A 26,215-nucleotide genomic window follows, 5' to 3' on the forward strand; every position below is an offset into this window, starting at 1 on the left:
TTTGAAGATGGCAAAATTTTACAATACAAAAAATATAGTGTTATCAGCATATAATAAGTAGATGTACATTCATAAACAAAATTCCCAATGCCCCCCCCCCCCCCCCCCCTCTTGCAATACTACTACCAAAAATGGAATATCACGGCTACTGCTCAGCCAGTTGGAAGAAAATGAATTATAACAGACACCTGACAGTTTGCATGAATGCATGCACGCATGCACTATACGTCTTTCAAATCATAAAATCACTATTTCAATATTATTGGACCTATACATGATTGGAACATGTTGCTTAGAACGCGCTGAACTTCTCCTGAGCTATGCTCACTCCGGACAAGATCCACCAACAAGGGGAATAATTGCGGAACATACCTCTTAAAAGAATCGCTTTCAAAATCACTGAAAACCCGTAATGCTAACACAACAAGAGGAGTCCTGGCAGCCAACTCTTCCTTTTTCACCGAACTCAGGGGAAGAATCCAATGAAGCTCCTGCTGCTTCTCAACTGGTTTCTGCTTCTGGACAGGTCGCAACCCAGAACAGTCCAGGTATATCTGCAGAACTTCTTCACAAACTGACACAAGTAGTGCTTCTATGTCCATCCCCTCTGCCACATATGGATTATTCACAAGTAAATCATGGAGGAAATTGAGGTAATTCTGGTAAGATTCATTTTCAAAGTGAACCATGGGTGGATCAGAGATCTCCAGGATAGAGCATGCTCTCTGCAGCTTCAGCTGAAGGGTTGTCTCAGAATTCAATTGGTGGGCATGAGACGCAATAGTTGAGAATATATCAAGAAGGATCTTGATGTTGCCTAATGACAACGATTGATTATGCATCTTGAACAAATCAGTGATTACCTGTGCCAGAGAAATGGAAAATAAGATTTTAGCAGAATCACTAAGGCAAGGAAACAATGGCAAACACTATTTTGCCTTTCTTGATTGAGTATTGCCAATGTCAACTCCAACCAATAACAAAAATGCCAACTCTGGAAAACAAGAATATTCTTTACTCAAAATTTTCCATCCCAAGCAAAAGTCTTTCAATTTACACATCCTGTAAAAGATCTGAATCTATAGTTGATTTACAGCAATTTGCCGAATATTACAACAAACCATAATCCATATCAAAAAGATCTATGACCATTTGTACAAAATCTTTGCCCATTTTTTGTCTCAAATTTTATCTGGGACATAAATCTTCTAAACAGTTAAAAACTAGGAAGTTAAAAAAGAACCAAGAATTATAAAAAAATTTAAAAAATTTAAGAAAAAAAAAAAAAAGGAGCGAGAGAGAAGGACAAAAGAGAGGAAAGCTGTGATTCCTAGTTCCAGTATTTCAATATCAATTAGCAATACAATCATTTATTCACGCTTGAATGACATAGGAATAAGGAGGTTGTGAGAATAGTTTATGATACTCGCTGAATTTCCCCCTTTTCCCCTAGAATAATGTCCCCACTCTCTCGGTCAGTGGGATACATGGATCTACATAGTGGAAATGGAGGCCTCCTGAAGCCTACTCCATGAAAGATATATGAAGATAACAAAGTTATACCCTTTCTTTTTATTTCATAATATGTGGTGTCATTTTGTTACAATGCATGTAATGAATAATATTTTTTTATACTATTATATATGTTAAAGCCTTGAGATGGTGTTGACACAAATTGTCTCATATTTTAGGTTTTTCCAAAATACCCCTATAGTTGGTGTTTATGTTAAAGTTATATTAAGAGGGGGATGGGACTTGAAACTGAGATCATGGGTTTGATTGAGAAGGCACTTACCACTTGAACAACACAAGTTATGTGTGCATTTCTCTTTGTCGTTATTTTTGTACTATTACTTTTTTCTGAATTGCACACGCATTGCGTGTGCGGGCTGCTAGTATATACATATATGTGCAGGTATCAATAGACACAAACACGAATGGAGAGAGAGAAACCTGTATAATGAGAAGCTGTGCAGATATATGACTCTTCATTCTTGAAACAACATATGCCGCTGTTTGTAGGTCGTCATCTTCAGAATCATCATTGGTCATTCCATGATTAGAATACAGTTCTGGATCATTATAAGAATGAGCAATGTCTGGGACCTCGATGCTATCCATAGTTCTCACAAGCTTCAAAAATCCTGGAAGCGAGGAAGAAACTGCCTTTTTCAAAGCAAGAAAGATGTCTGCCCATTCATGTTCTGAAAGTCTGCCTCCCAAGTCACCTGCCAGACGCATTAATGCAGCTACCCCTGTGCTCGCAGGACCTTGACCAGGACTTCTTATGAAACCGGCCAGTATTGATACCACTCCAGGTAGTTGAGACTGCAGCACATTGAAGAACCTGACAAATAGGTCTACTAGACATTGAACTGCCACTGTAGAAGTTTCAGAATCCCACATACTTCCCTCAGGATGAGGAGATCTGGAAGACGGTGAAGACTGGTCATCATTGAATTGTGTTTCTTTCTTTTCATTCACAAAATTGAACATGGGGAAAACTACAGAGTTGAAAACACTGTTCCAAAATGGACGTGAAAAAAGAAGACCATGATCCTTCAAAATATTGAAGAGCACTTCCAAAGCACCCTTTCTGACAGCTGATCTTGGATCTGATGTTAGTCTTGATAAACCTGGGACAGCATTCACAGACCAACGTAAAGGTGCTTGAAACAAAGCTTACATCCAACTTATCAGCACATAAAATATAATACCGCAGAGAAGATGCAATGTAAATTATGCCACAAAGGTTCCTCTCAAAGAATTCTAAACAGCACAAAATCCATGTAATGAGCTTAATCAAGATTTGTAGCTCAGTGGCTCCGTTTAAAGTGGGCTTGAAAATGGACTAAAGTGAGGAGTTCATTGGCCATACATAGTTAAAGGGGATAGGGATCAACCTTACTTCCTCCCCTTTTTTTCCAATCGGCAGGAGGTAAAGTTAAGGTTGCTGTTAAAGTATTTCATTGTAATTAGACCAAACAAGAACAAAATCACGCTTTTATGGCCATAGTAAGACAATTGAAGAAAAGGGAAAAGATTACAAATAAAATAGGTTGCCTTTTTTGAATACATTAACTACTACTAATCCTCTAATCTTTCTACAAGAGAACTGTCTTTCCTGGAACCTGAAGGTGAAAGCAAGTTACCTGTGAGCAAAGGAACCCAAAAGGATACATGATCATCTTTATCTGAGAATGTCTGTCCATCTGAAGCGTCCTCATTTCCTACTGGAATGGATGAACCATCAAACTTGTTCTTCTCATTACAAACAAGTCCCCCATCTGCAAGTTTGACAGCACAGTATCGCAGAAAAGCAATGGCATTGAGGCTAACATCACTGTTAAATCGACTATTTGTGAAGGCAATGAGACATCTAACGCAATCAGTGAAGGTCAAAGTTTCAGTCTCCGTTATATAAGGGAAATATTCTCGTACTATCTTTTCCATAGTTTCAAAGGCCAACAAGACTATATTCTTCCTTTCATCAGCTGCTGCAGCTGTGAAAACCTGGCAAAAGAAAAGTGACATGTGAAAGATAAGATAATTGCAGGGGCCAGTTCAGAAACTTCTCAAGCGTCCATGTGATAAAATCAGATTTGAATAAAATGAACTAGTAACATATAGACCATAGTTGTCAAATTGAGAATCATATTTTCAATGAAAATCCTAATTTTGTGAAACGTGAATCGAATCGATCGAGAATCATAGGAACCAAACCAAACCAAACCAAACTAAGCCTTAAGTCCCATCAAATGGGATCAACTACATGAATCTCTTCTTCTTCACTCGATTCTATCCAAGGCCATTTTGTTAGTCAAATTAAAGAGATTTATATATCTATTTACTAGTCCACGTCAATCTAAGTCTACCCCTAACCCTTCCCCTAGCAATACCATCTACCGTCACTGAATTGCGTTTCTTCACTATTGCCTTGGTTGGTCTTCGTTGTATATGACCACACCATCTCAATCTATTCTCTCTCAACATATCGTCTATCGGTAGTATTTCTACCCATTCTCGAATATACTCAATCCCAACTCTGTATTTTCTAGTCTCACTACACATCCACCTCAGCATCCTCATCTCAGCAATACTCATCTTATCTGCATGTTGTTTCTTAGTTGCCCAACATTTCGTCTCATACAACATCACTGGTCTAACAACCATTCTATAGAACTTTCCTTTTAGTCTAATGGGTACTCATTTATCGCACAATACTCCAGATGCACTCCTCCACTTAAGTCACCCCATCTTAATTGTGTGGACCACATCTGCTCTAATCTCCCCAGTCGTTGAGATAATCAATCCTAAATAATGAAAATGTTCACTCTTCGGTAGTTCTTGGTTCTTAATATTCACTTCTCCTCTGTTTCCGTCGTGATTATTACTAAAATTACACTCCATACACTCTGTCTTAATCCTACTTATCCTAAAATCTCTAGATTCAAGTGAATGTTTAACAATAGTATATATGAAAAAATATTATATATATATATATTGATTTTGGCACGTGGACATAAATACAACATACAAATGGGAAGACATTGCTTTCATAGCAAGAGATATGGATCACCAACCAAAAATAGAGTAGAATAAAACAAAAGAGTAAGTGGGAAGCTTTATTTTAAAACCTAAAACACTTTAAAAGGCGTTTATGCTTGTTCCAAAAATCTATATATATGTGTGTGTAGAACTGTTGTCTAACCTGACCCATGTCATATCAAAGCATATCCATTTCAACAAAATAACAGATAATTCATGGGTGCAAGTTAATTTAGCCTTAAACATATTAGTAGATGTATTTTGACATTCTTCTGAGAAAAAATTGGGAGAAAAAAGGTTAGAACCTTGTTGAGTCTAAATGGATCTGATTGGATCCTATTAAACCATTTGATCACCAAACTAACAACACATTATGCAAAGATACCGTTTATATTTCATACTAAACACTATTAGAAGTAACATTCTGACATTCACCCCAATAAATAGATAAAAAGAGGTTGAAATTTTTCAGACCTGATATTTCAAGAATTGCATGAGTCGTAAAATGTGAATCATGCAATTCACCATCAACTCTATTCCAAAAATAGATTCACCCATAAATTAGCATGGATATATGCATGAATTGTGAACCATAGATAACAGAGCTATAGACCAATGCCTCAACCTCTTGTACAGGGAACAAGGCCATATGACAGCTAGCAGCATCAGCACAAAACAGCAAAAATAGTTCTGAAAGAAGTTGCACCTGTGTTGTGTTGGACACCAACATTGCCAGGACACTTCAACACTAGTCTGGTTCATTTATGAACGTCTCCATAATGTAGAGTAGAAATTAATTTATTTTTTAATTTGAAAATGTAACTTAAGCTTCTTAAACTCGCGTAAAAATGACAGTATTTACATCAGAATTGCTAAATACTAGGTACTCACATTACAGGGTGCAAAACAAAAGTGCAGCGCAGTGGAGAACACCATAAGCATTCAGAATACTTTAGACATTTTCAAACGGGAAAACAGTGAGGCACAATGAAGATTTCAATAGGTGAGGAGAAAGGAGGCAGAGGAGATGAGTAGCAAGATAGGTCTGTACTGCATACATGCATGCAACAACTGAGGATGCACGTGCAGACGCAAAAACATGTAAATATACCATGTTGCCATGTCTGATTTCCTATTCTTCCAGAATCAAAATATAACATGTTGCCATGTCCATATTGAATCGATGTATGTACAAAATATTTCAATATCATGTCGAATGGTATGGAATTGGTACTAGAATCATAAAAAAGCTGGGTAGTAGATGAGTCCAATTATTTTTCCAAGAACATTTTACATGCAAGAAAATGACTTTAAAAATTAGTGGGTGCAATATTGTGAGAATCTAACAGCAGAATCAGCAACACATACATATAATGTTGAAAGGCCATCCTAATAGTCTCAAACAAAAACAATTGAATTAAAAAAACAGAAGTAGAGTCTCGTAACTATTTCAAAGCTCTTGGGTCTTGGTTAAACTTCCACAACACCAAGCTTCATAAATTATGAATTATGATAGCATAGCATAGCATAGCATGGTTTCACTTCAAAGACTGTAAGGATTTTTTTGGTCCAACTCTATTTATCCAAAACTGCCAAATTTCAGCAATCAGTCAATTTCTAATATTCAATTGCATGGCCCAACAACTCAAAATTTCATAGAAAAAAATCACCTGAAAGACCACACAGAGTACTGCACAAGTAACAGAAAGACAAACTGGTTATATTTTGACCCAAATATCAAGAGATGGTGATATTTCAATTTCATTCAGCAGCTTTTTAGCAATCAGTCAATTACTACTCATTTGAATGGTCCAACAACTCCACGTTAGCCAAAAAAATTCACCCAAATTAGACCACACAGAAATTACTCCACACACAATAGTAAGATGTGTACAGACTATTTTTGCCCAAATTTTAGGGAAAATGGCCAAATTATTTCTGTTCAAATGTATATCCACTTCAGTCAGGCACCAAGTAAGAATATAGACCTAGCTATCTGTGCAATGTTAGTTCAACTTTTGAAACAAGCATAACACCATAATACATTATGGAAGAGGTTTGCATACCATAAAAACACTCTTCCAGCCAGATTTTACATTACTGACACGGCTGAGGACCATCTGTGAAAGACACCGAACTATTAGTTCCCTGATTTCGGCAGAGTTGCTTTTCTGCATGACAATGACAAATGGTCTCAAAAATTCATTTTGGAAATTGTAATTAGCCAACTCCTCTCGCTCTAAGAATTTCACAGCAAGTTGCCGCAATGAATCCATGACAAAAATTGCAACAGAGAGATTTTCTGACAAGCCAACTGACACAAAGAAATCTGAAAGAACACTCCATATACGAGACCACACCAATCTGATTCGGTTCATGTTGTAATGCCTGCAAAAGAGAAAACATGGTGTGATCGTATGTTTCATCCCATATCTCCTGGACTTTTCCGTGTATAAAATGCAACAGAGTGAATCTTAAAGAAGTTTACAACATCATGATTGTTTTGCAGCAATTGGAGATATTGGAGACAACTCAAGAGATAGAGACTAGAATCTTACGCAACTTCGACTATTTTCGTGAGGCTGAACACACGAGGATCAGTTGGAGACTGCAATTCCGACATGGAAACTTTGCAAAGGGCCTTCACAAAAGCTACTATTGCCTCACTGTTCAACCTTTGGCTATGAGCAAATATGTGGTTCAGCTCAAAATTCCCAATTTGTTCAAGCAGATTCAAGTTTGAAATGAAGTTATTAATCTGTTCTGGGGTTACCAGCCCTGAGGAATTGACTCCAATAGAGGTGCTGTCATAAGAACCCCCTCGCACAACAGCTGCCACAGCTGGATTCTGGAGACTTCCTTTTTTCTTTAAAGATGGAAAACCAGTGGCCTTCAGCGATTTTTCATCAGCCTCAGCATTAGATACCGTAAAAAAGGATGCATCAGATGGTGCACCCTCCCCTAGTAGTTGTAGATGCTCAAATCGAGAAAGACATGTTAAAATATGCTCCCAGGCTTCCTGAAGATGATTCCCATCTTCAATGGCAATTGCTATTATTGCCTACCAAATGTGAAACATATTGACAGTAAGTGTTGCAACAAGATGTAGCATAAAGAACGTGCTTAGGAAACTATGAATTGATGATAAGAAACTACTGTGCAATACACCCCATGGGCCCCAGGAAAGGTCTCCACTGGATAATCTAACCAGGATGCTATCACTTGTCTATATGAACAGTAATAGATGGCCAATAATCATAAAAACTAGCATTAAGATATGATGCAGAATGATCAAATAAGCTCCAACTGCAGTAAATGGGGAGGACAACTACACATGAAAACTCTGCCATGAGCATTTCTAAATGTTCCAGCAAAGGACGACCCTCTTTCCTGGACATAGAAAAACATATTTCTTTCTTGATGTTGATATTTTACAATGCCTAATCATCCATCATCCATAAAGAAAAAAAGAACAAATTATAAACAAAAAATGATAACCACCTTGACAGCATCCACATTTTTTTGCTTCATGTCTGCAGCACAGTGGAGGTAGGTAAACTTGGCAACAGTTGTCACAAAAGCATCTCTCTGGGTCTGCATACCCATCACTGCAGTAACATGCACAGCATGTCGGAAGCCCTGTAAGCATTGAGAAGTAGCAGCCTTGTCATCACTCCGGTCCAGTGTCATGCTGAATGCAGCAAGCATTGGACCCCAGCAAACCTCCATCATAAACCTCAATATTGCCGCATCTGCAACAGCATAATAAACAGACCTGCAAGACCACATGAGATTGGCTCTAATATCCTTTTCTATTGAAGGAGGTTCCACAAGAACTGTGGGGAGAACAAAAGAAAATACTGGAAGATAAAAGCAACTTATCGTGACATTTAGCACAGCAAGAAATTTAAGGAAAGAAAGTCATGATTAACAAACTGATGAGAAAAGACCTCCTAACTAGAACCATTATATGCCACAACGGCCCCGTTTGGTGTAGCTGTTAAAACAGCTTATAGATTATAACTTAACAGATTATAGATTATGACTTTAATCAGAAGTTGTTAATCTGTTTGGTGTAGTTGTTGGATTATAGATTTAAGTTGTTGCGTAGTGTTTGTTACATAAGCTGTGAAATAGCTTTTTCAATTAATTTTTATTTTTTGTTTGTCTACATTTCTCATAAAAAATAATAATATAATAATCTATAGTCCATTTGAGTTTTTTCTACTTTTAAAAAAATTAAAAAAAAAAAAATTTAAGAGTATAACCATAAATTAACATGTCCACAGCAGAAGCTGATAATCAGAAGCAAGGGGTGAGCAGCTTCTCAGAATCAGTTTTTTTGAGTTAAAATAAGCTGTTAGAATCACAAGCTGTTTGAAATAAGTTTAACCAAACAATCTAAAATAACTTTTTCAAAACTAAAAGCCATAAGTTGGCTCTGAAAAGCTGAAACAAACACCCCCAATATTGCCCACCGCACCCCCACCCCCACCCCCGCACAAGCATTGTGACAGATAGAGCATCTTTACAAATAATCAAGAAGTAAAATTCAGAAGTTCTATATCTTACTCTGATTTTCCTGATTGTGCCTTAAATTGCTCTTGAATGTGCCTAATAAGAACCCCATTTGCACCCAATGGTTTTTCTTCTGTCTGTTTCCAAACTAGATTGAGTATACCATCCAAGCCCAATAGTTTATTGAGACTGTTTGCCTGCTTGCTCTGAGGTGCAGAAGAATCAGCATTCATCTTAATCTCATTTTTTACAATTTGATCATAGATAGCACCCAAATATTCCTCAGGTAAATCCTTGCCATCATCAATCCCTCGGTTATTCCGGATGAAATCAGCCTTGGTCATCTTAACAGCCAAATGCAACAGAGTGGAAGTCAGAACAGAATGAAAAATGAATTATACATTTGACAATACGCTCTAAACAAATTATCAACTTCCCAGTTCGCAATATCAATCCAAAGATAATGCATATGAATAACAAAAAAAAAAAAAGGGTAGAAGACAAATGCACACAATTTCAGCAAGCTCACCTTATCCTTTACCGTGTTATTATGGGCATCCGTGTTGAGCATTATCACAGAGTAAGCAAGAACATAGGCAGTGTCTGCACTTGTAAATGAATTTGGATTGCATTTACAATAGCGTTCAGCAAATTTTTCCATGATGCGGTCAATTTTCTGCGCCTCTCCTGGTAACCTAAAGCCCCTTAGGAAGAACCTAATTGATTCACCAAAATCTATTCCTTCAAAGTTAAAGGAATCTACATAAGCATGCATCACTTTTAAAGAAAATTCCTCCCTTTCGCCCAAATAGTCACCGATCATGGTTTCATTAAGGCCAGCAGCATTCTTCAGAAAAGAAGCCACTGCTTCAGGAGAACTGCCAATCTTTTTGGTGCTTACTAAAAAGTCAATTCCCTTGGAAGGTTTTCTGTTGAACAGTGAGACACCTTTCTGCATATAAACAATCAACAAAGTTGTCACCACAGTTTACCCAGATTTCTTGATTTAAGAAAAAACTGTATAAACTGAAGAAAAGGAGATAATTTGATAACACATTAAGAACTCAAGTGATAACAATTTCTGGAGTGCTCATTGGCCAACCATCTTCCAGTGGGTGGGTACAGCACAAGTACAAAATAAATGACTAGGCATTAAAATCTGACACAGTACTAATCATCAAATAAACCATTGCTTAACCTGGAGCTCTAATTTGTAAGCCCGACGTTGCTCAAGGGTAGCAGCGTCTGAGAATTCAGAATTTACTTCTGGATGCATCTCATAGTCGGGGACGATTCCTTCTTCTCCACTAAAGGTCGTATGATTTTCTGTTGGAGTGTCACTATCAGAGGTTTTTGGCGGGTAAAAATCTCCTATTCTCAATTGTTGGTCCATCCATGTTCCCATTGACTTGATGATTCTAACCAAGCACTTTACTGATTCAAGCCGAAATGTAATATCATGGGCTGGAGACAAAGTGGTAGTTGAACCAGGAGGCGGACCTAGAGCAGTTTTCAGAAGGCCATTGACAGTCCTGCAAATATCTGATGGAATTAAAAGGGCTTTAATACAATTGACTAAACCACAATGCCAAAACAAAATGAAAATTAATACAACAAAATTATACTGGGTGATTATTATTTATGTGAGAGAGGCCAAAGTGATAGATGAAATCTACAAAATGAACACGAAAAGAAAATGAACCGTTCAGCACCACTCTTGATCTTCTCTCTCATGGTGGGGGAGGTTGGGAATTAGAAACACCACATCATTGAAGAGATAAGGAGAGAAAAGAAAATGAACTTTAGAGCAATCAGAAAGAACAATGACTGGGGGCTGGGTTCATCTTGCCAAGCAATTCAAAAAAAAAATCCAGTCTTCTTTTTGTTTGTTGTGGCAAGAGTGGAGCTAAAATAACTTCTACCTTTGAGGAATTCTCAATCCAAAATCTTGTTCACTTCTATTTTATTTTGACTCGGGTTATATAATATAACCATACTGTTTCCCGCCAAATATAGTGGACTCCCCACCCAAGTTGCATGGAACCTCAATAGTACCGGAACCTATGTTCATAATAAAATACATTTGGACAGTATAAACAGCAACAGCCAAGTCCATATAAATGTTACAATCACCAAACTTTCAAACAAGTTAGAAGCAAATCTGCAAACATGTGATTTTCTTAGTGAGAATTCAAGCTAGCTTCTTCTGAAACTTGCAGAAAGTTTCCGCTAAAAGACTAGTTTTTCTTTCTTGTTTATTTATTCATATACCAACTCCAGTTTTAGTATTTTCCATGGTGCAACAATTTGAAATAGAGAATGTACATCACAGATAGGACAAACTTTTGGAATAGTGATATCCATTGCTATTTGATACAATACATCACAGCAGGTGAAGTTGGGGAAAGAATGGGAATTGAACTAACGGTAAATAAAAGCCTAGACTGTTTGATGCAGATTATAAAGCCTGCTTATAGTTTTTGATTTATTATTTTGGGAGTCCGTGCCAAAGTGTTTGGTGCAACTTCTGATTATAGCTTACAAGGCAAAAATAGTTTTTAAAAGCAGGAAAAAGTTGATTATCTAGAAGCTAAGGATGGGATTTTAACCTTTGCCTTCTAATTATCAACTTTCAGCTTGAGAAAAGCAGCACCAAACAGGCCCACAGTAGTTCCAATGCTACACTTTAAACCACTTGGCCATTTCTTCTAGAAAATGAATAATCCCAAAAATGGAGTGACTAGTGAGTGATTTATATTTAATTATTGGATAGGGTTGGGAAGTTCATGATTGGCTAGTTTCAGTCAATTCACCCTTCTGAATTCTGAGTATTGAGTGGAGCTGGAGAGCGCGGAGGACATCCCTTTGTTATATGTTTCTTTTTCTTTCTCTCATTCAGAGGTTCCAACTTATGGAAATGTTTCTTAACCAGTTTTACATCTAACAAAGTGGATGTTTAAAAAATTGATGTTGTGTATGGTTTGTGTTTGTAGAATAGTTTTAGAGATAAAAAGTACGTAAACTTGTTTGGTTTGCTTTTTTTCAGAAATGGTTTTGGAAAATTGTTTTGGGGAGAGAGTTTTAAAAAAGGTGAATGATTTGATGTGTATGAGAGAGAGTGATTTTGGAAAGTAGGTAATCAAACAAAATTTTGAGATTTTTTTTAAAAAAATTTGTTTGGTTTGATTACTCTTGAAAATTTGTTTGTAGAGAATTCTTCTCAAAAATTTTTCTAAGAAACAAACCAAACAAGGCCTGAGTATTACCAAAATATGACTGTTGAGATAGTTGATAATGTTACAAGAAACAATAGATCAAGAAATAAATGCAATCGTGAGAAGTTAGAAGTCATACCAATCAAAGATAAAATGAAAAAAACTAGATTGGCGTGGTATGGCCATGAGCAACTAGACCACATAACACATTGGTAAGGAGGACAGACATTATCAAGGTCAAATGAAAAGTAAAGGAACACCAAGAAACACGGGTCGAGGTAGCGGGAGAGGACATTACTTTCCTAGACTAACTAAAAATATGGCATTGGATGGAGCCAACTGAAGAACACTGATCTATGTAAACGGTTGGGGTCAAGAAGCCTTGTCGAGTTGAGTTGGTCTGACAAGAGCAAGCCATTTTATCAGAAACGAAAGACAGACATAAATAGAAAAACAAAATAAAAAATAAAACATAGGGAACCCCTCAAAGAATGACCCATAAAACCTCTCAAGGAGGATAAAAGAGTACCTGCTATAAGGTTCTAAAGTAACTCCTTATCTATTGGCCAGGAATTCAGCTTCTCCATTACTCGATCTATGGAATCTATCCAATGCAAGTGCCAAAAGAGGACAAGTCTATGATCTCCTTCAACCAAGAGTAAAAGTAATCCTAGCTCAATATCAATTTCTCGATACTATCACATTTATTTTACAAGGCGTTTCAATTGCCTAATCCAACCCAATAGATCGGTTGAAATCAGATCAAAGCTGAAGAGAAAATCTCTTAGATCCTTCTTCAAAAGTACTTGAAATTTTTTATTTTTTGCAAAGAACTTCTCGCTTTTCCATCTCAGATTTTAAGAAAAAAATTTGCCAAAGTTGTTATATACCTTCAATGTACTGGGTCCACCTTTTTTGGTGTTGATCTGTCAGATTTTGGGTCTCTGCCTTTTTTTTTTGGGTGAAAAAAAAAAAAAGAAAAAAAAGCAGAGACCCAAAATCTGACAGATCAACACCGAAAGATAAGTAAATGAATAAAATAAGAAATGCATTGTCCACAAAAATAAGTAAATGAATAAAATAATAATAGCTACCAACCACCATGGCAAGATACAGAGATGAGGCTATTGAGATGCTTCTAACATTTCGAGACATAACCCTGGCAATCTAGTGTTGAAAAACATCTTCTAAAGGGGGTCCAACAGCTAGGGGTGGACATCAACCCGCTAACCCACCCAGCCTAACTTTTTTAGGGCTTGGGAATATTATTTTAGACCACAGGGCTGGGCCAGGCTAGTATTTTAAGCCCGTTAAATTAATGGGCTGGGCTTGGGATTAAGGTTTGTAGCCCAGCCCAACCCGACCCAACCTGCAAATATATTTATTTTATTTTATTTATTTATATAGTATATTAAAATATATATATATTTTTAGTTTAAAGTTTCTTTCAATTTTAATTGAGACCTTTCAAGTTTCACCCTCTACTACACAACCACGGAGCTGCCCCCACCACACACAGAATTCAGCCTCCCTTTTTGGCTTTTAAGCCCTTGTCCATCTATTAAAATAAATAAATAAAAAGAGCAGTCATTTTTTTACTTACTCATATATATACACCTGATGGACAGGTTTGGAAAGTATAATTTTCTTCAGGGCTGGGCTTGGGTTGACCATATAGGCGCAATGTGCGGGCCAGGCTGGGTTTGGGTAAACACAAAATCCCTTACTAGGTAGTGCAAGCCTTGCCCAGCCCGGTCTTTGTCCACCCCTACCAACAGCTAACTACCAAAGTCCAAGGACACCAACAAATGAAACAAAAAGTGCTTGCCAAAAAGCACCTGCCAGTTACCACACAAAAAATGGTTCCACAGGCACCTACAGATGAAGGGAATGAATAAAACCGTACTTCACGAAAGAACAAGCAACAAGAAGTTCTACCACACAACAGTAGAAGAAGATGGCAACTTTTGGTAATGATGACCTACCAGGGATGAATCCACAAAGAAAAAGCATGAGAGAGATTGCTAGTTTGCCAAAAAAAATTTACTCATATGAGAGGGAAATTCAGTTCAGCAAGATGAAAGTGAGGGTCATATGCAGAAGAGATGCTCGTGTCTGACAACATCCAAGGTTTTCTGATGCTTGTTATTATCGGGACAATGCTTTCAATGAGGTTCTATTGACAAAAGGAACACGAGTGCAGGTCAAACAAGTTGAAAATTCAAATCTCCAGCATATATATTTATTTTCTCTTGTCAGAAAATCAGAAAAACTTTTGACTCAAAAAGTATATGCTAAGAAGATGGCGGGAAAATGCAAGAACCTAATAATAAAAGAAACCATTAAATTCATTCCAAATGAACCTTGCAAATATATCTTCACATATGGAAGGCCAAAAGGCATGCCACAACAGAATAGCAATTTGGCACTCCACCGATAGAAGATAAGTTGAGAAAGAATCGATTGAGATGGTTTGGTCATATTCAACGGAGACCAACAGAGGCAGTAGTGAAGAGATGCGATGCCGTAACGGTAGATGGAAGTGTTAGGGGATGGGGTAGGTCTAGATTAACGCTGGCTAGCGTTGTAAATAGAGATATAGATCTACTTAATTTGACTAATGAAATGGCATTTGATAGGGCCGAGTGGAGAAGAAGGATTCATGTAGTCGACCCCATTTAATGGGACTTAATGGTTGGTTTGGTTTGGTATATTGGTAGATACTAAATTCGTTGTGTTTGCAATTCTTAGAATTCCACATGCAATAATATATCATAAAAGAATAAAGATATCAAGAGAGTATATGAACCCTTCATTGCATAATGCCTCAAAAACGTAATCACAGATCGGTAGACACTCTTAAAGAAGGGAAGTTACAAGGCAGTATGGTAGTAACATTGCTCACATGAGCCATATCAAATCAAATATTTTGATCTTACTTTTTGCATTTAAATATATTAAGTTGACATCTTTTGTATACAGTGAGCAAGATTATTTTAATTGATTTTGTAGGCAAAGTACATACGGGTATGGATTTATATATTAGATACTACATTGGCAGGCACTCTTACAGAAGGGAAGTTACAAGGCAGTACGGCAGTAACACAAAAGTTTTGTTACGTGAATTATGAATATCTTATTAGATGACAAGACTTAATGCATACAAGTAGCTGCTCTTCTTGATTCACCCAACATTTAGAAAAATAGGGTACACCAGAGTGGTAGTGAGTTCAACAACTCCCAAAAGAGAGAGTCAATAAATTGCCTCCTTAACAGCCATTAGATGCAAAACCGAAGGAGACACAGTATCCTTCCATAGTGGTGTTGTAATAGAAAGACATCACCCCATATTGGACTTACTATATCCCCATCACTAACTCACGCAAAAGAAGGATAATTATAATCTAAGCATAAATCTAATAAAATAACTATTCAGTGTCACAGGACTGGGCTACCAGCTCCACCAAATACAAGTAATTAGATAGTTAGGAAATTACGATAGCCAAACACTGCACTTGATTGTGGTTTAGCTAGTAGATGGTGTTCAACATGCATCAATGTGATATAAAGGAACATAAAGAAAAAAGGAAGGTGGGAGAGGGAGGGAGATCATAATCCACAACCTTGTGATAGATGTCTACCTAAATTACATTTGATACGAGAATAGCAATATGATAGACTGCCTCATTACCTTTCAAAGATGTTTGGAGCATCCACATCACAGTCATAATTGACAAAAATGTCAACGACAATCTGTGAATCCTGAGAGATCTTCTCCAGCAAATTGAGAACAGTCATCTTCTGCAAGAAACTAGGCTGAAGCACATTCTCGAGCACACGCAAAATGAGCATGGGGAAGAAAATTCCAATTTCTGCTTTCAACGCTGATCTGAATTTTGACAATAAGCTCTTGAAAATAGAACAAAGAAGTTGGAAAATAGTCATAACTGACAGTGCACTGTTTTTTAACAATGATAAGCAGAGATACTGCCTGATAACATTGAGAAACCTGAACCAAGAATAAAAGAAACATTAGACTACGTAATTGCAATGAGAGAAATGTGACTATTCACGCGATCGCTTAAAAACAGGGAATAAAAACACCGTGGTACATTGACAATAAGAGAAAATTAACAGGTCCCCAAACAAGTAAATAAAACAAGCTAGAAACACCCCATACACTTTGCAAAGCAAGCATTTAATATAAAAGAATCAAAGATCAAAGAACATGATTTATGGTCAAAAGTACCCCAAATATTTTCTTCTTTTTTCTCTTCCTCTTGTTCAAATAAATGAAGATGCCACCTTCAACCTTACAAATGGATAAAGCACTTGACATTAAAGAGGAGTCATATATATGTTAACTAGATAACAAATTAATAGCTGGAACTATTGCGTTTAGCAGGCAGATCAACATTTGAGGATGCACATGGATTTCTTTTCAAGCCATAATGCTTTTCCTGGTAGCTGATACTTCTATTATGGGTAATTTAAGGAGACTCAAAACTTCAGCCTCTTTATTAGAGAAATGCAACCTACGCTGAGGTTCCTCATAGGTGACTCATTTTTCTAGAATTAAAAACTAAAAAATATTAATTACCCAAGAGACCACATATTACACATTCCATTTCTAGATAGACCTCACAATCACAGGCATAGCTATACTAAACCAAACCAAACCAAGCCAAGCCTAAAGTCCCATCAAATGGGATCGGTTACATGAATCCTTCTTCTTCACACGGCCCTATCAAAGGCCATTTCATTAGTCAATTTAAGTAAATTCATATCTCTATTTATAATGCTAGTCAACGTTAATCTAGGCCTACCCTGTCCCCTAACACTTCCATCTACCGTTACAGCATCGCATCTCTTCACTACTGCCTCTGTTGGTCTCCGTTGAATATGACCAAACCATCTCAAACGATTCTCTCTCAACTTATCTTCTATCGATGCTACTCCTACCCATTCCCGAATACACTCATTCCTAATCATGTCCTGTCTAGTCTTACCCCACATCCACCTTAGCATCCTCATCTCAGCCACACTCATCTTATTTACATGTTGTTTCTTGGTTGCCCAACACTCCGTCCCATACAACATAGCTGGTCTAATAGCCGTTCTATAAAACTTACCTTTTAGTCTAGTGGGTATTCGTTTATCGCACAATACCCTAGACGCATTTCTCCACTTACACCATTCCGCCTTAATCCTATGGGCCACATCTGCATCAATCTCTCCCGCTGTTGTGATAATCGACCCTAAATAACGAAAATGTTCACTCTTAGACAGCTCTTGGTTCTCAATCTTCACTTCTGCTCTGCTTTCATTGTTACTGTTACTAAATTTACACTCCATGTACTCTGTCTTAGTTCTGCTTATCCGAAATCCTTTAGATTCAAGAGTTTTTCTCCAAATCTCCAACTTTGTGTTAACTCCTTCTCTAGTCTCATCCACTAACACAATATCGTCTGCAAAAAGCATACACCATGGCACGTCATCCTGAATATTTATCGTCAACTCGTCCATAACTAAAGCAAAAAGATAAGGACTTAAGGTAGATCCTTGGTGTAACCCTACAGTGATAGGAAATTCATTTGTTTCGCCAGCTGGCGATCTAATAGTGGTCACCACCCCTTCATACATGTCCCTAATCACGTCAATGTAGCCTTTTGTCACCCCTTTCTTCTCTAACGCCCACCATATTATATCTCGGGGTACTCTGTCATATGCTTTCTCAAGGTCGATAAACACCATATGAATGTCTCTTTTCTTGTCTTTATACTTTTCTATTACTCTCCTCAAAAGATAGATCGCTTCCATTATTGACCTACCAGGCATAAATCCAAATTGATTCTCTGACACCTCTGTTATGTCTCGCAATCGGCGTTCCATCACCCTCTCCCACATTTTCATTATATGACACATTAGCTTAATTCCTCTATCGTTGTTACAATTCTGGACATCACATTTATTCTTATAGATTGGCACTAAAATACTCTTCCTCCACTCATCTGGCATGTTCATAGTCAACAAAATTTTGCTAAATAACCTAGTCAACCAAGCAACTCCCTTTTTACCCAAACACTTCCAAGTTTCAATAGGGATATCATCAGATCCTAAAGCCTTGTTTGATTTCATCTTCTTAAGTGCAATCTCCACTTCAAAATTCCTAATCCTGCGATAGAACCTATAGTCTTGGTTTATCGTATTACTGATTATTTCTTCCCCTATTGTCGTACTTCTATGTTCCTCATTTAACAGTTTTTCAAAATAATTCTTCCATCTTTCCTTAATCTCATCATCCTTCACCAATACCTTAGAATCCTCACTCTTGATGCACTTTACTTGATTAAAATCTCTTGTTTTCCTCTCCCGTATCTTAGCAAGTTTGTATACCCTCTTCTCTCCCTCCTTACTATCTAGTCTAGTGTATAGGTCATCATAAACTTTCAACTTAGTCTCTCTCACTACTTTCTTGACCTCCTTATTAGCCAATCTATAGCTCTTAAGGTTTTCCTCAGTTCTATCCTTCTGCCACTTTTTAAAGCACTCTTTTTTTGCCTTAACTACCGCTTTGACCTCTTCCCTCCACCACCAAGTTTCCCTAGAGCCGGGTCCCGTTCCTTTCGACTCTTCAAGCACTTCCCTTGAGATTCTCCTCATACAATTGGCCATCGAATTCCACATAGTGTTAGCATCACCATCCAAGTCCCAAATACCTTCCTTATCCATTCGATTCTTAAATATTTCTAATTTATCCCCTTTTAAGTCCCACCATCTCGTCCTACAGGCATAGCTACACTGCATGAATCATATTCACATTCAACTAAAGTTGAAAATATACAAATTCCTAGTCTTTTTTTATGTAAATTCAACCACCTACTTTTTACTCAAACTCTTTGTATCTAACTACTTTCTAAAATCCTTTTCCTCAAAATAAATGTATAACAAGAATAACAAAATTTACCATTACATTATTTCACTATCTTATCAAATTGCATTCTGGAATACCATCACAGCTAATTTGAATTACTTCAGGCATAAGAGATTTATATCTGGTTATCATCGCAATGAATGATTGAAGTAGAGAAGCAATACTTTATAAGATTGATTCCTTGTTTATTACATGTGCAGACACATTTTCTTGAGAAGTGGAGCACTTTCGCCTCTTGCTACGTTTTCAACTATAGTTATTGTTTGTGGAGGCAGTTTGAAGATTCATCATCTCCTTCACTATTTATCATCAGATTGATTCCAAAAGCCTACAACATAAGCTTGTTTGAAGGCTTTCCAAAAAAAGAGAGCAATGTGAATGGATCTCTCTCATTTGCTTGTGTGGATGCCAAGAGGAACTTTTGTGGATGAAATGGGAAGTATCACTAGTATATTTAAGGATCCATATTCATTTTGAAGCAGTTGGCCTCAAAAGTAACCTGAAAAAACTTGTTGGGACTTTGAGGTGCCATGTTGATTCCTTGACCTCGTCCTTTTTGGGGAAGTACATTCTCTTCTTTCAAAGCCATAGTTGTGTGGGATGGGGTGGTGGAGAGATTTGAGCCGAGGATCACTACTTTGAAGAGACAATATTTATCCTAAGGGGGGCATATTGACTTCAATTAAGTGTGCTCTTTCTACTCTTCTCGCCTACTTGATTTTCACCTTCACTATCCCTTGTTTTGTAGCAAAGAGACTGCAGAAAGTGTGAAGCGACTTCTCACAGGGAGGTTTAGGGGAGGATCTTAAGTATAATATTGTGACCTAAGTTACCAAAAAACACTAATACCCTAGCAAATTACGTATTAGTGCGCACGTTCCAAAATATGATACACTTCCATTCCAAAACAGTAAATTTAGTGATCTGAAACAATCTCAAAAGTTTTTTTCAACATATTCCTTAAATGCTACCTTCAGAGGGGAAAAAATCAAATATAATAAACTAAAATCTAAGATGAGTTAAGTTTTGACAAGACAAAAATATCAAAAATGAAAAAAGAAAAAAAAAAATACATTTTATTACTTTAGAAGTACCTCAAATTCTTAATGTAATATATACAAGTCTACCCCTATCATACCACATTTTAGTGCATGTGGTGTACCATTTTCACGTTCACGTTCCTATTCCCGTTCTTGTTCTTGTTTCACGTACCAGAACAATCCACGTTCCAAGTAATATAGATTGTAACACAATGTGCTTTCCTATTCAAAGGGGTTGCTTGGGGTATTGCAAGTTGGAAGCGTTTAATAAAGCTTTATTAAGTAAATGGCTTTGGAGATTTGCTATAGAGGATGAGAGTTTGTGGAGGAAAGTGAAGGAAAATAAGTACGAGAGTGGTTAAGACAATTGATCTACAAGTACTGTGGTCGAGCCTTATGAAGCACACTATGGAAAGGCATCACAAGAGTGTGGGATGATTTTGGCCAAAAGAATTTTGTTTGGGGGGAGGGTGAGGTTTTGGCTGGATCCATGATGTGGCATAGACCTCTTATGGTGAACTGATTCCAAAAACTTCTTTTTTTTTTTTTATAAATATTCCAAAAACCAAAAACTATTTTTGATGGTATTTTTGCAAAAAACCAACTTTTAGGAAACATCAAAAAATTATTTTCCAATTTTCGAGAACTGTTTCTGCACAACGATAAAATGACATGAAAACAATGGTTGTTTTTGAACTATTAATTGTTTTGTTTTCGAAAACACAAAAATCACAACAGATAAAAAAAAACAAAAACAAAAACAAAAATGAAAACAAAAACAAACCAAACAGACCCCTTATCTTCTCTTGAGTGACAATGGGATGGTGTGGAAGCTGTTGCGGATTGAAAAGTCTAGTCTATAGAGGCATTCTTTGGCTTGCTTTACGGCATCGACATCCAACAATGCAACCCAAATGTCATAATTTGTACACTTTGGAGTGCTTCTAAGAAATAATTTTTTTCAGTTTTATCTTTTTTTCCTGAATTGGACAGGATAAATCTTTCCAACCCCTCCTGAGGTTGTTTTCTTTACATGAACAGCATCTCATAAGGCTATCTTGGACCATTGACAATCTTAGGATGAGACATGAGGTGGTGATCGACTGCTGTTGCATGTGCCGACAAACGAGTGAAAATCTTAACCATCTCCTCCTTCATTAACCAGTGGCTATAGATCTACAAAATCTGGTTTGTCATGGTTTTTGTGTTACATGTGCTATGTAGTTCTCAGTGTGAGAGCTATTAGCTTATTGTGGTTTTGGTTGCCCAGGGGAATCGAATAAGAAGAATTAGCAAGTAACAATGTTAAATGTTTTATGGACAGTTGAGCAAGAACGCAATAGGATGTCCTTTAAGAACATTGAGTTACCTTTGTGCAGTTTCAAATATTCACTACTCCTTTATTTATTGTCTTGATTGAGAGAAGATTTTCATTTCTCTATTTCATCTTTTGTTATGTTTTTAGGAGACTGTACAAGCCTGTTGATGTATAGCTTCCAATTTTTTCTTCTTTTAGTGTACAGGATTCAACTCTACATCCCCTTTTTTTTTTTGGGTGAATAACATCCCCTTTTTTTATATTATACTATAACCATTACTTATAATAAAAAATTTCAGTGAAAAACATAGAGGGTGTTTTTTCTCTTAGTTAAACATGTGGGTGTTTGGGAAGTGGGTTTTTATGTTGGTTTTTTTGGTTGTACGATATTATTGGATAAAAAAATTTTAGTGTTTGGGAAGATAGTTGGGTTTTTTTGTGGTTGGATGTGATGTTTGTGAGAGAAAAAGTAAAATAATTATGGGATTAGATGTGATATTTTGTTTGGATGTGTTTTTTTTGATTTTGCAAAAAGTTTGTCTTTTAGTGAAAAAAATAAAAAAAAAATCCCAAACCCAAGTTCCCAAACACCACCCATATCTCACTCTCCCTGATAACATTGGGTTGCTTTAGAGATTTTTCAGAGGAAAAAAGTAGTAGGATTCGAAATGCTTCCCAGAGACTTCTTTGGCAGGTTTTCTGGGATCTTTGAGATTCTTTTTGTTAACCAGAATTTTATCAACATACCAAAAGGAGGTTAGTAGAATACAAGTGCCTTTTCTGCTGATGAAACTTTTTTAGGCAATGTGAATTAGGAAAGCACTCACTAATAGAGGTGAATTTTTGTTCAGACCATTGAAGTTTAAAGTTGAGGATATTGAATCCGATGTCTCATATGTTTTAGTGTTGGTCCTTCCACATAAAAAATATCTGCATTCTTTTAAAATTGCATTAAAAAAACAATTTGGGTTTAACTTTATTGCTTTGAAGAATGTATTGCCTTTATTAAAAAAGTACTACTCAGTTTAAATTTCATAGACAAATAACTTTGGTTATCAAGTTGAAATCTATTTTCATATAAGCATCTTCGCATTTCTTGGGGTTTTGGGATTTTCTTGCTTGTAAATATTATGCATGTCTCGGTAGTTGATCATGCATTTTTTTTTTACAGAAACTAGAATACCAATACTTTCTAAGTTGGTATTTACAGAAACTATAATAGCAATATTTCTAAGTTGGTATAATACAATTACACAACAATTATTTAGAAACCAAGGGTTCAATAATGATAAGCACAACAGATATAAAAAAATAAAGTACTTGAATGGTAGAACCATAAAAATGCTGAGAAAACAATAAAAAGGACAACCCAGAGATAGTCCAGTGCAACATTTCCTTATCTAAGTTCATAAATGCAATGAGTGCCAAAACAAAGAGGGTGTCACCAATAGGATTAAAATTGGAAAATGAAGTTTTGGCAAGACAAGTGGTGTGATGAGGAACCTTCAGAGTTTTCGTTCCCATTGATTTTCTGTATGACGCCTAAGAAGTATGGACACAAACACGCGACGACACAAACACAGCCACACTCCAATTTTTAAAAAATGCATGATACGACACGTGAGGGACACGTATGAAATATATAATTTTATATATTTATTATATTTTTTATATATATAAATACATCATTCAAAAATAATAAAAAATGCAATATGATATTAATTCTTATAAATTTATATAATTTTTATTTTATTATTGTATCTTAAATTGTTTTGTTCAAATTTATAATTAGTTTCACCTATGTCTAATCGATAGACACATGTGTCCTCTAATGTCCAAAGAGTATCAAGGTCTTTAAAAAAAAATTAAAAAATATGACACGTTTTGAAGAGTGTTAGACACGTGTCCAAGAAGTGTCAAAAGAGTGTCGGTGTCCTACACGAACATGACATGGATACATCACCTTCTTAGAAGTGTTCGTGCTTCTTAGGTGGTGTCCTATTTCGGTAGGAATGGGGATTTGGCAGTTTAGGGCATTAGATTGCGTTGGCAAGTCCAAGATTAGAAGGTTGGACAGTTGATGGATCTTCTATATAATCTGCAAATTAGGCTGGTAGGGAAGGATTGTGCGGCGTGGTCTTGGCCAAGAGCGAAAGGGTGTTTTTTCGATCTCTTCGTTTTACCAAGCTTTGATTGATGGTGTGGGTGGGGTGTTTTCTTTGCAGAGTATTTGAATTGCAGGTATTCTGTCTACAGTGGCTTTTTTAATGTGGACAACAGCCTTAGATAGAATTCTAACCATTGATAATCTAGTTCGTCGTCGTCACATTCTACTAAATTAGTGTTGTATGTGTCAAGGAGATGCAAAGTCTGTTGACTACTTGCTCATTCATTGTCCTGTTGCCTACTGGCTATGGGGGTTTATTTTTTCCATCTTTGGTGTGGTTTGGGTTCAACCAAGGAATGTGCTAGATGTTCTTCGAAGTTGGGTTGCATGTCGAGTTGGAAAGCGGTGCCGAAAGGCTTGGTCACTTGCTCCCCCATGCTCAATGTGAATGATTTTGTTAGAGCGGAACCGATATGCTTTTCAGGCTGCCACTCATCCCGTTCCGCCGTTGGAGAATAGGTTATTGACAGTTTTGTACAATTGGATTATAGGAAGTGTGGATCCAGATTCGGCTCCGGATCCGGATGTTTTTGCTTTTGTAGCTTTTTTGGATAATTTGATTAATTCGGTTCTGTTTTCCTTCATGGAATCCTTTCGTTGTATTCTTTTGTATCAGCCTGATGCTGCTCTCTAATAAAGTGTTTATTTATCAAAGTAAATATATATACACAATAAACAAACACTCCAAAAAATGAAAACGAAATATCAAATGGTGGCAATAAGATCAAACACCCCGGTACAGGATCTTGATCTTTGCAAGAAATTTTACTTGGCATCCCAAGTTTATGTTCTTCAGCTGATTCACAGCTTCTTTCTCCAGCCATAATGTTTTGTATTCCCGTAGCCACAACATTACAATAAGCCCAGTGACAAAACTACAATACCAGTAATAAAGCAGCAACAGATGCAGAAAGAATAAATAAATAAGTTGAATAAAATAAAGTCCAGTATAGCAACAACTTAACATCAAAGTAATCTCTAAAGTTTGAGAAATTTTGATAAGTATTTCTAAACCATTTACCTCTCATTTGTGCGCCAAATTGGACCCGCATTATCCATGATTACCTTTAGCAGCTCAAGAGACAATATTTTTCCCCTCAGAAGGATATGATCATCAGGGTGCTCCTGTGATGAGAACTTCATTGATAATTTACACAGATTTTTGAAAAGCATAAATCCATCCTCCCTAATCTCTGAGCCACCATTGGAACCGGCTCCATCATTTGGCTCCCCATTTCCCAATTCACCTTTTCCATCCGCTCTTGACTCGGGCAGATTCCCATTTCGTGGTGATGGATTTGAATCTGAAATCCCTTCACTTACTTCCACGACCTCATTAACCAAGTTCTGAGCAAATTGCACTGAACTCCCTTCATTCAAGTTCCTATCAGTAAACTCCAAGAGCTCCGCAACAGAAACGGTTCGGAATTTAACCAGTATGGAGTCCTCCTCAACCCTGGTGAAAACAATAACCATCATCTGCGCAAGAACCGACTTGGCACAGATCTGATTGGTCCCGTTTAAGCCACCAAGATAGACATTATAACAGGTCCTAACAATGTGGACGAGGCAATCGCCCCTGATAAGGACAGAGGAAGATCGGACGGCAGAGAGCAGCACTTTGAGGACGCCGAGCTCGATAGGCTCCTCTCCAAGACCGCTGCACTTGCAGACAGAATCGACGAGGCGGGAAATAAGAGAAGAAGCATCAGAGGAAGAGGAGGAGGAGGAGGAGAGGCGGTCGATTTCGCAGCGAATGAGGCCGAAGGAGAACAATCTGAAAACGCAGTCGAGGGCGGGCTCGACAACCTTGGGGGAGGCAGAATCAAGGGCGAGGATGAGAGGTTGAATGACGAAATCGGCATCGGAGGAGTTGGAGAAGCCGTACAAGGGGGAGCAGGAGGCTGGATCTGAGGAGGAGTCGGAGAGGGTGTCGAGCTTGTCGAGTGCTGATTTGCAGGCAGCAACCAGCTGGGTGTGCTTTCTCCATGCTACGTTCTTTATGATCTTGTCCAGTGATGGCCCCAGAACCCACCCACACCTTGAAGGACCCCCTAGGGTTTGCGAACCCCCTGACATCTCTCTCTCTCTCGCTTTTTCTTTATTACCACCACTGTTGGAGGCTCAGGCTCAGGCTCAGGCTCACAATAGTGATAATAATGCTTGGATTTTCAGATCTAGCTCTAGTTGAAAGCATGGGGAACAAACAACAATACATTCAGATATCTAAGTTGTTGGCGAAAAATAAGAATGTAATATTAATTTGCAGACAGAACAGAATCGAGAGAGAGAGAGACAGAAAGAGGGGGCTACTTTCCGGCGTCGGAGGTAGGGCAATTGCTCGCCTGAGGCGACAGATGCGTGATCGGTGGTTGTCGATTCTTCCTCTATTCAGGCCGAATGCGTATGCAGTAGTGTCATCCTTTCCCCTTTTTTACATTTGGTGATCAGTTTCTATCGTTGATGATCTGAACT

The 26,215-nt window shown here is 37.3% G+C and overlaps 1 protein-coding gene across 1 annotated transcript; it reads right to left on the reverse strand.

Annotated features, from left to right (window-relative positions):
* On the reverse strand, positions 1-26,215 carry LOC114267344 (SEC7-like guanine nucleotide exchange family protein). The gene is made up of 11 exons (XM_028208386.2): positions 24,762-26,215; positions 15,973-16,290; positions 10,265-10,598; positions 9,596-10,018; positions 9,121-9,410; positions 8,050-8,323; positions 7,107-7,609; positions 6,615-6,936; positions 3,153-3,513; positions 1,954-2,636; positions 1-863 (listed from the first exon to the last, which is right to left on the reverse strand). Exons 1-11 carry the CDS (start codon positions 25,817-25,819, stop codon positions 249-251), a joined length of 5,181 nt encoding a protein of 1,726 aa, XP_028064187.2. The 5' UTR covers positions 25,820-26,215; the 3' UTR covers positions 1-248.

The sequence above is a fragment of the Camellia sinensis genome, chromosome 5 (genome assembly GCF_055761805.1).
Source record: "Camellia sinensis isolate YWXY chromosome 5, ASM5576180v1, whole genome shotgun sequence".
Lineage (NCBI taxonomy): Eukaryota > Viridiplantae > Streptophyta > Magnoliopsida > Ericales > Theaceae > Camellia > Camellia sinensis.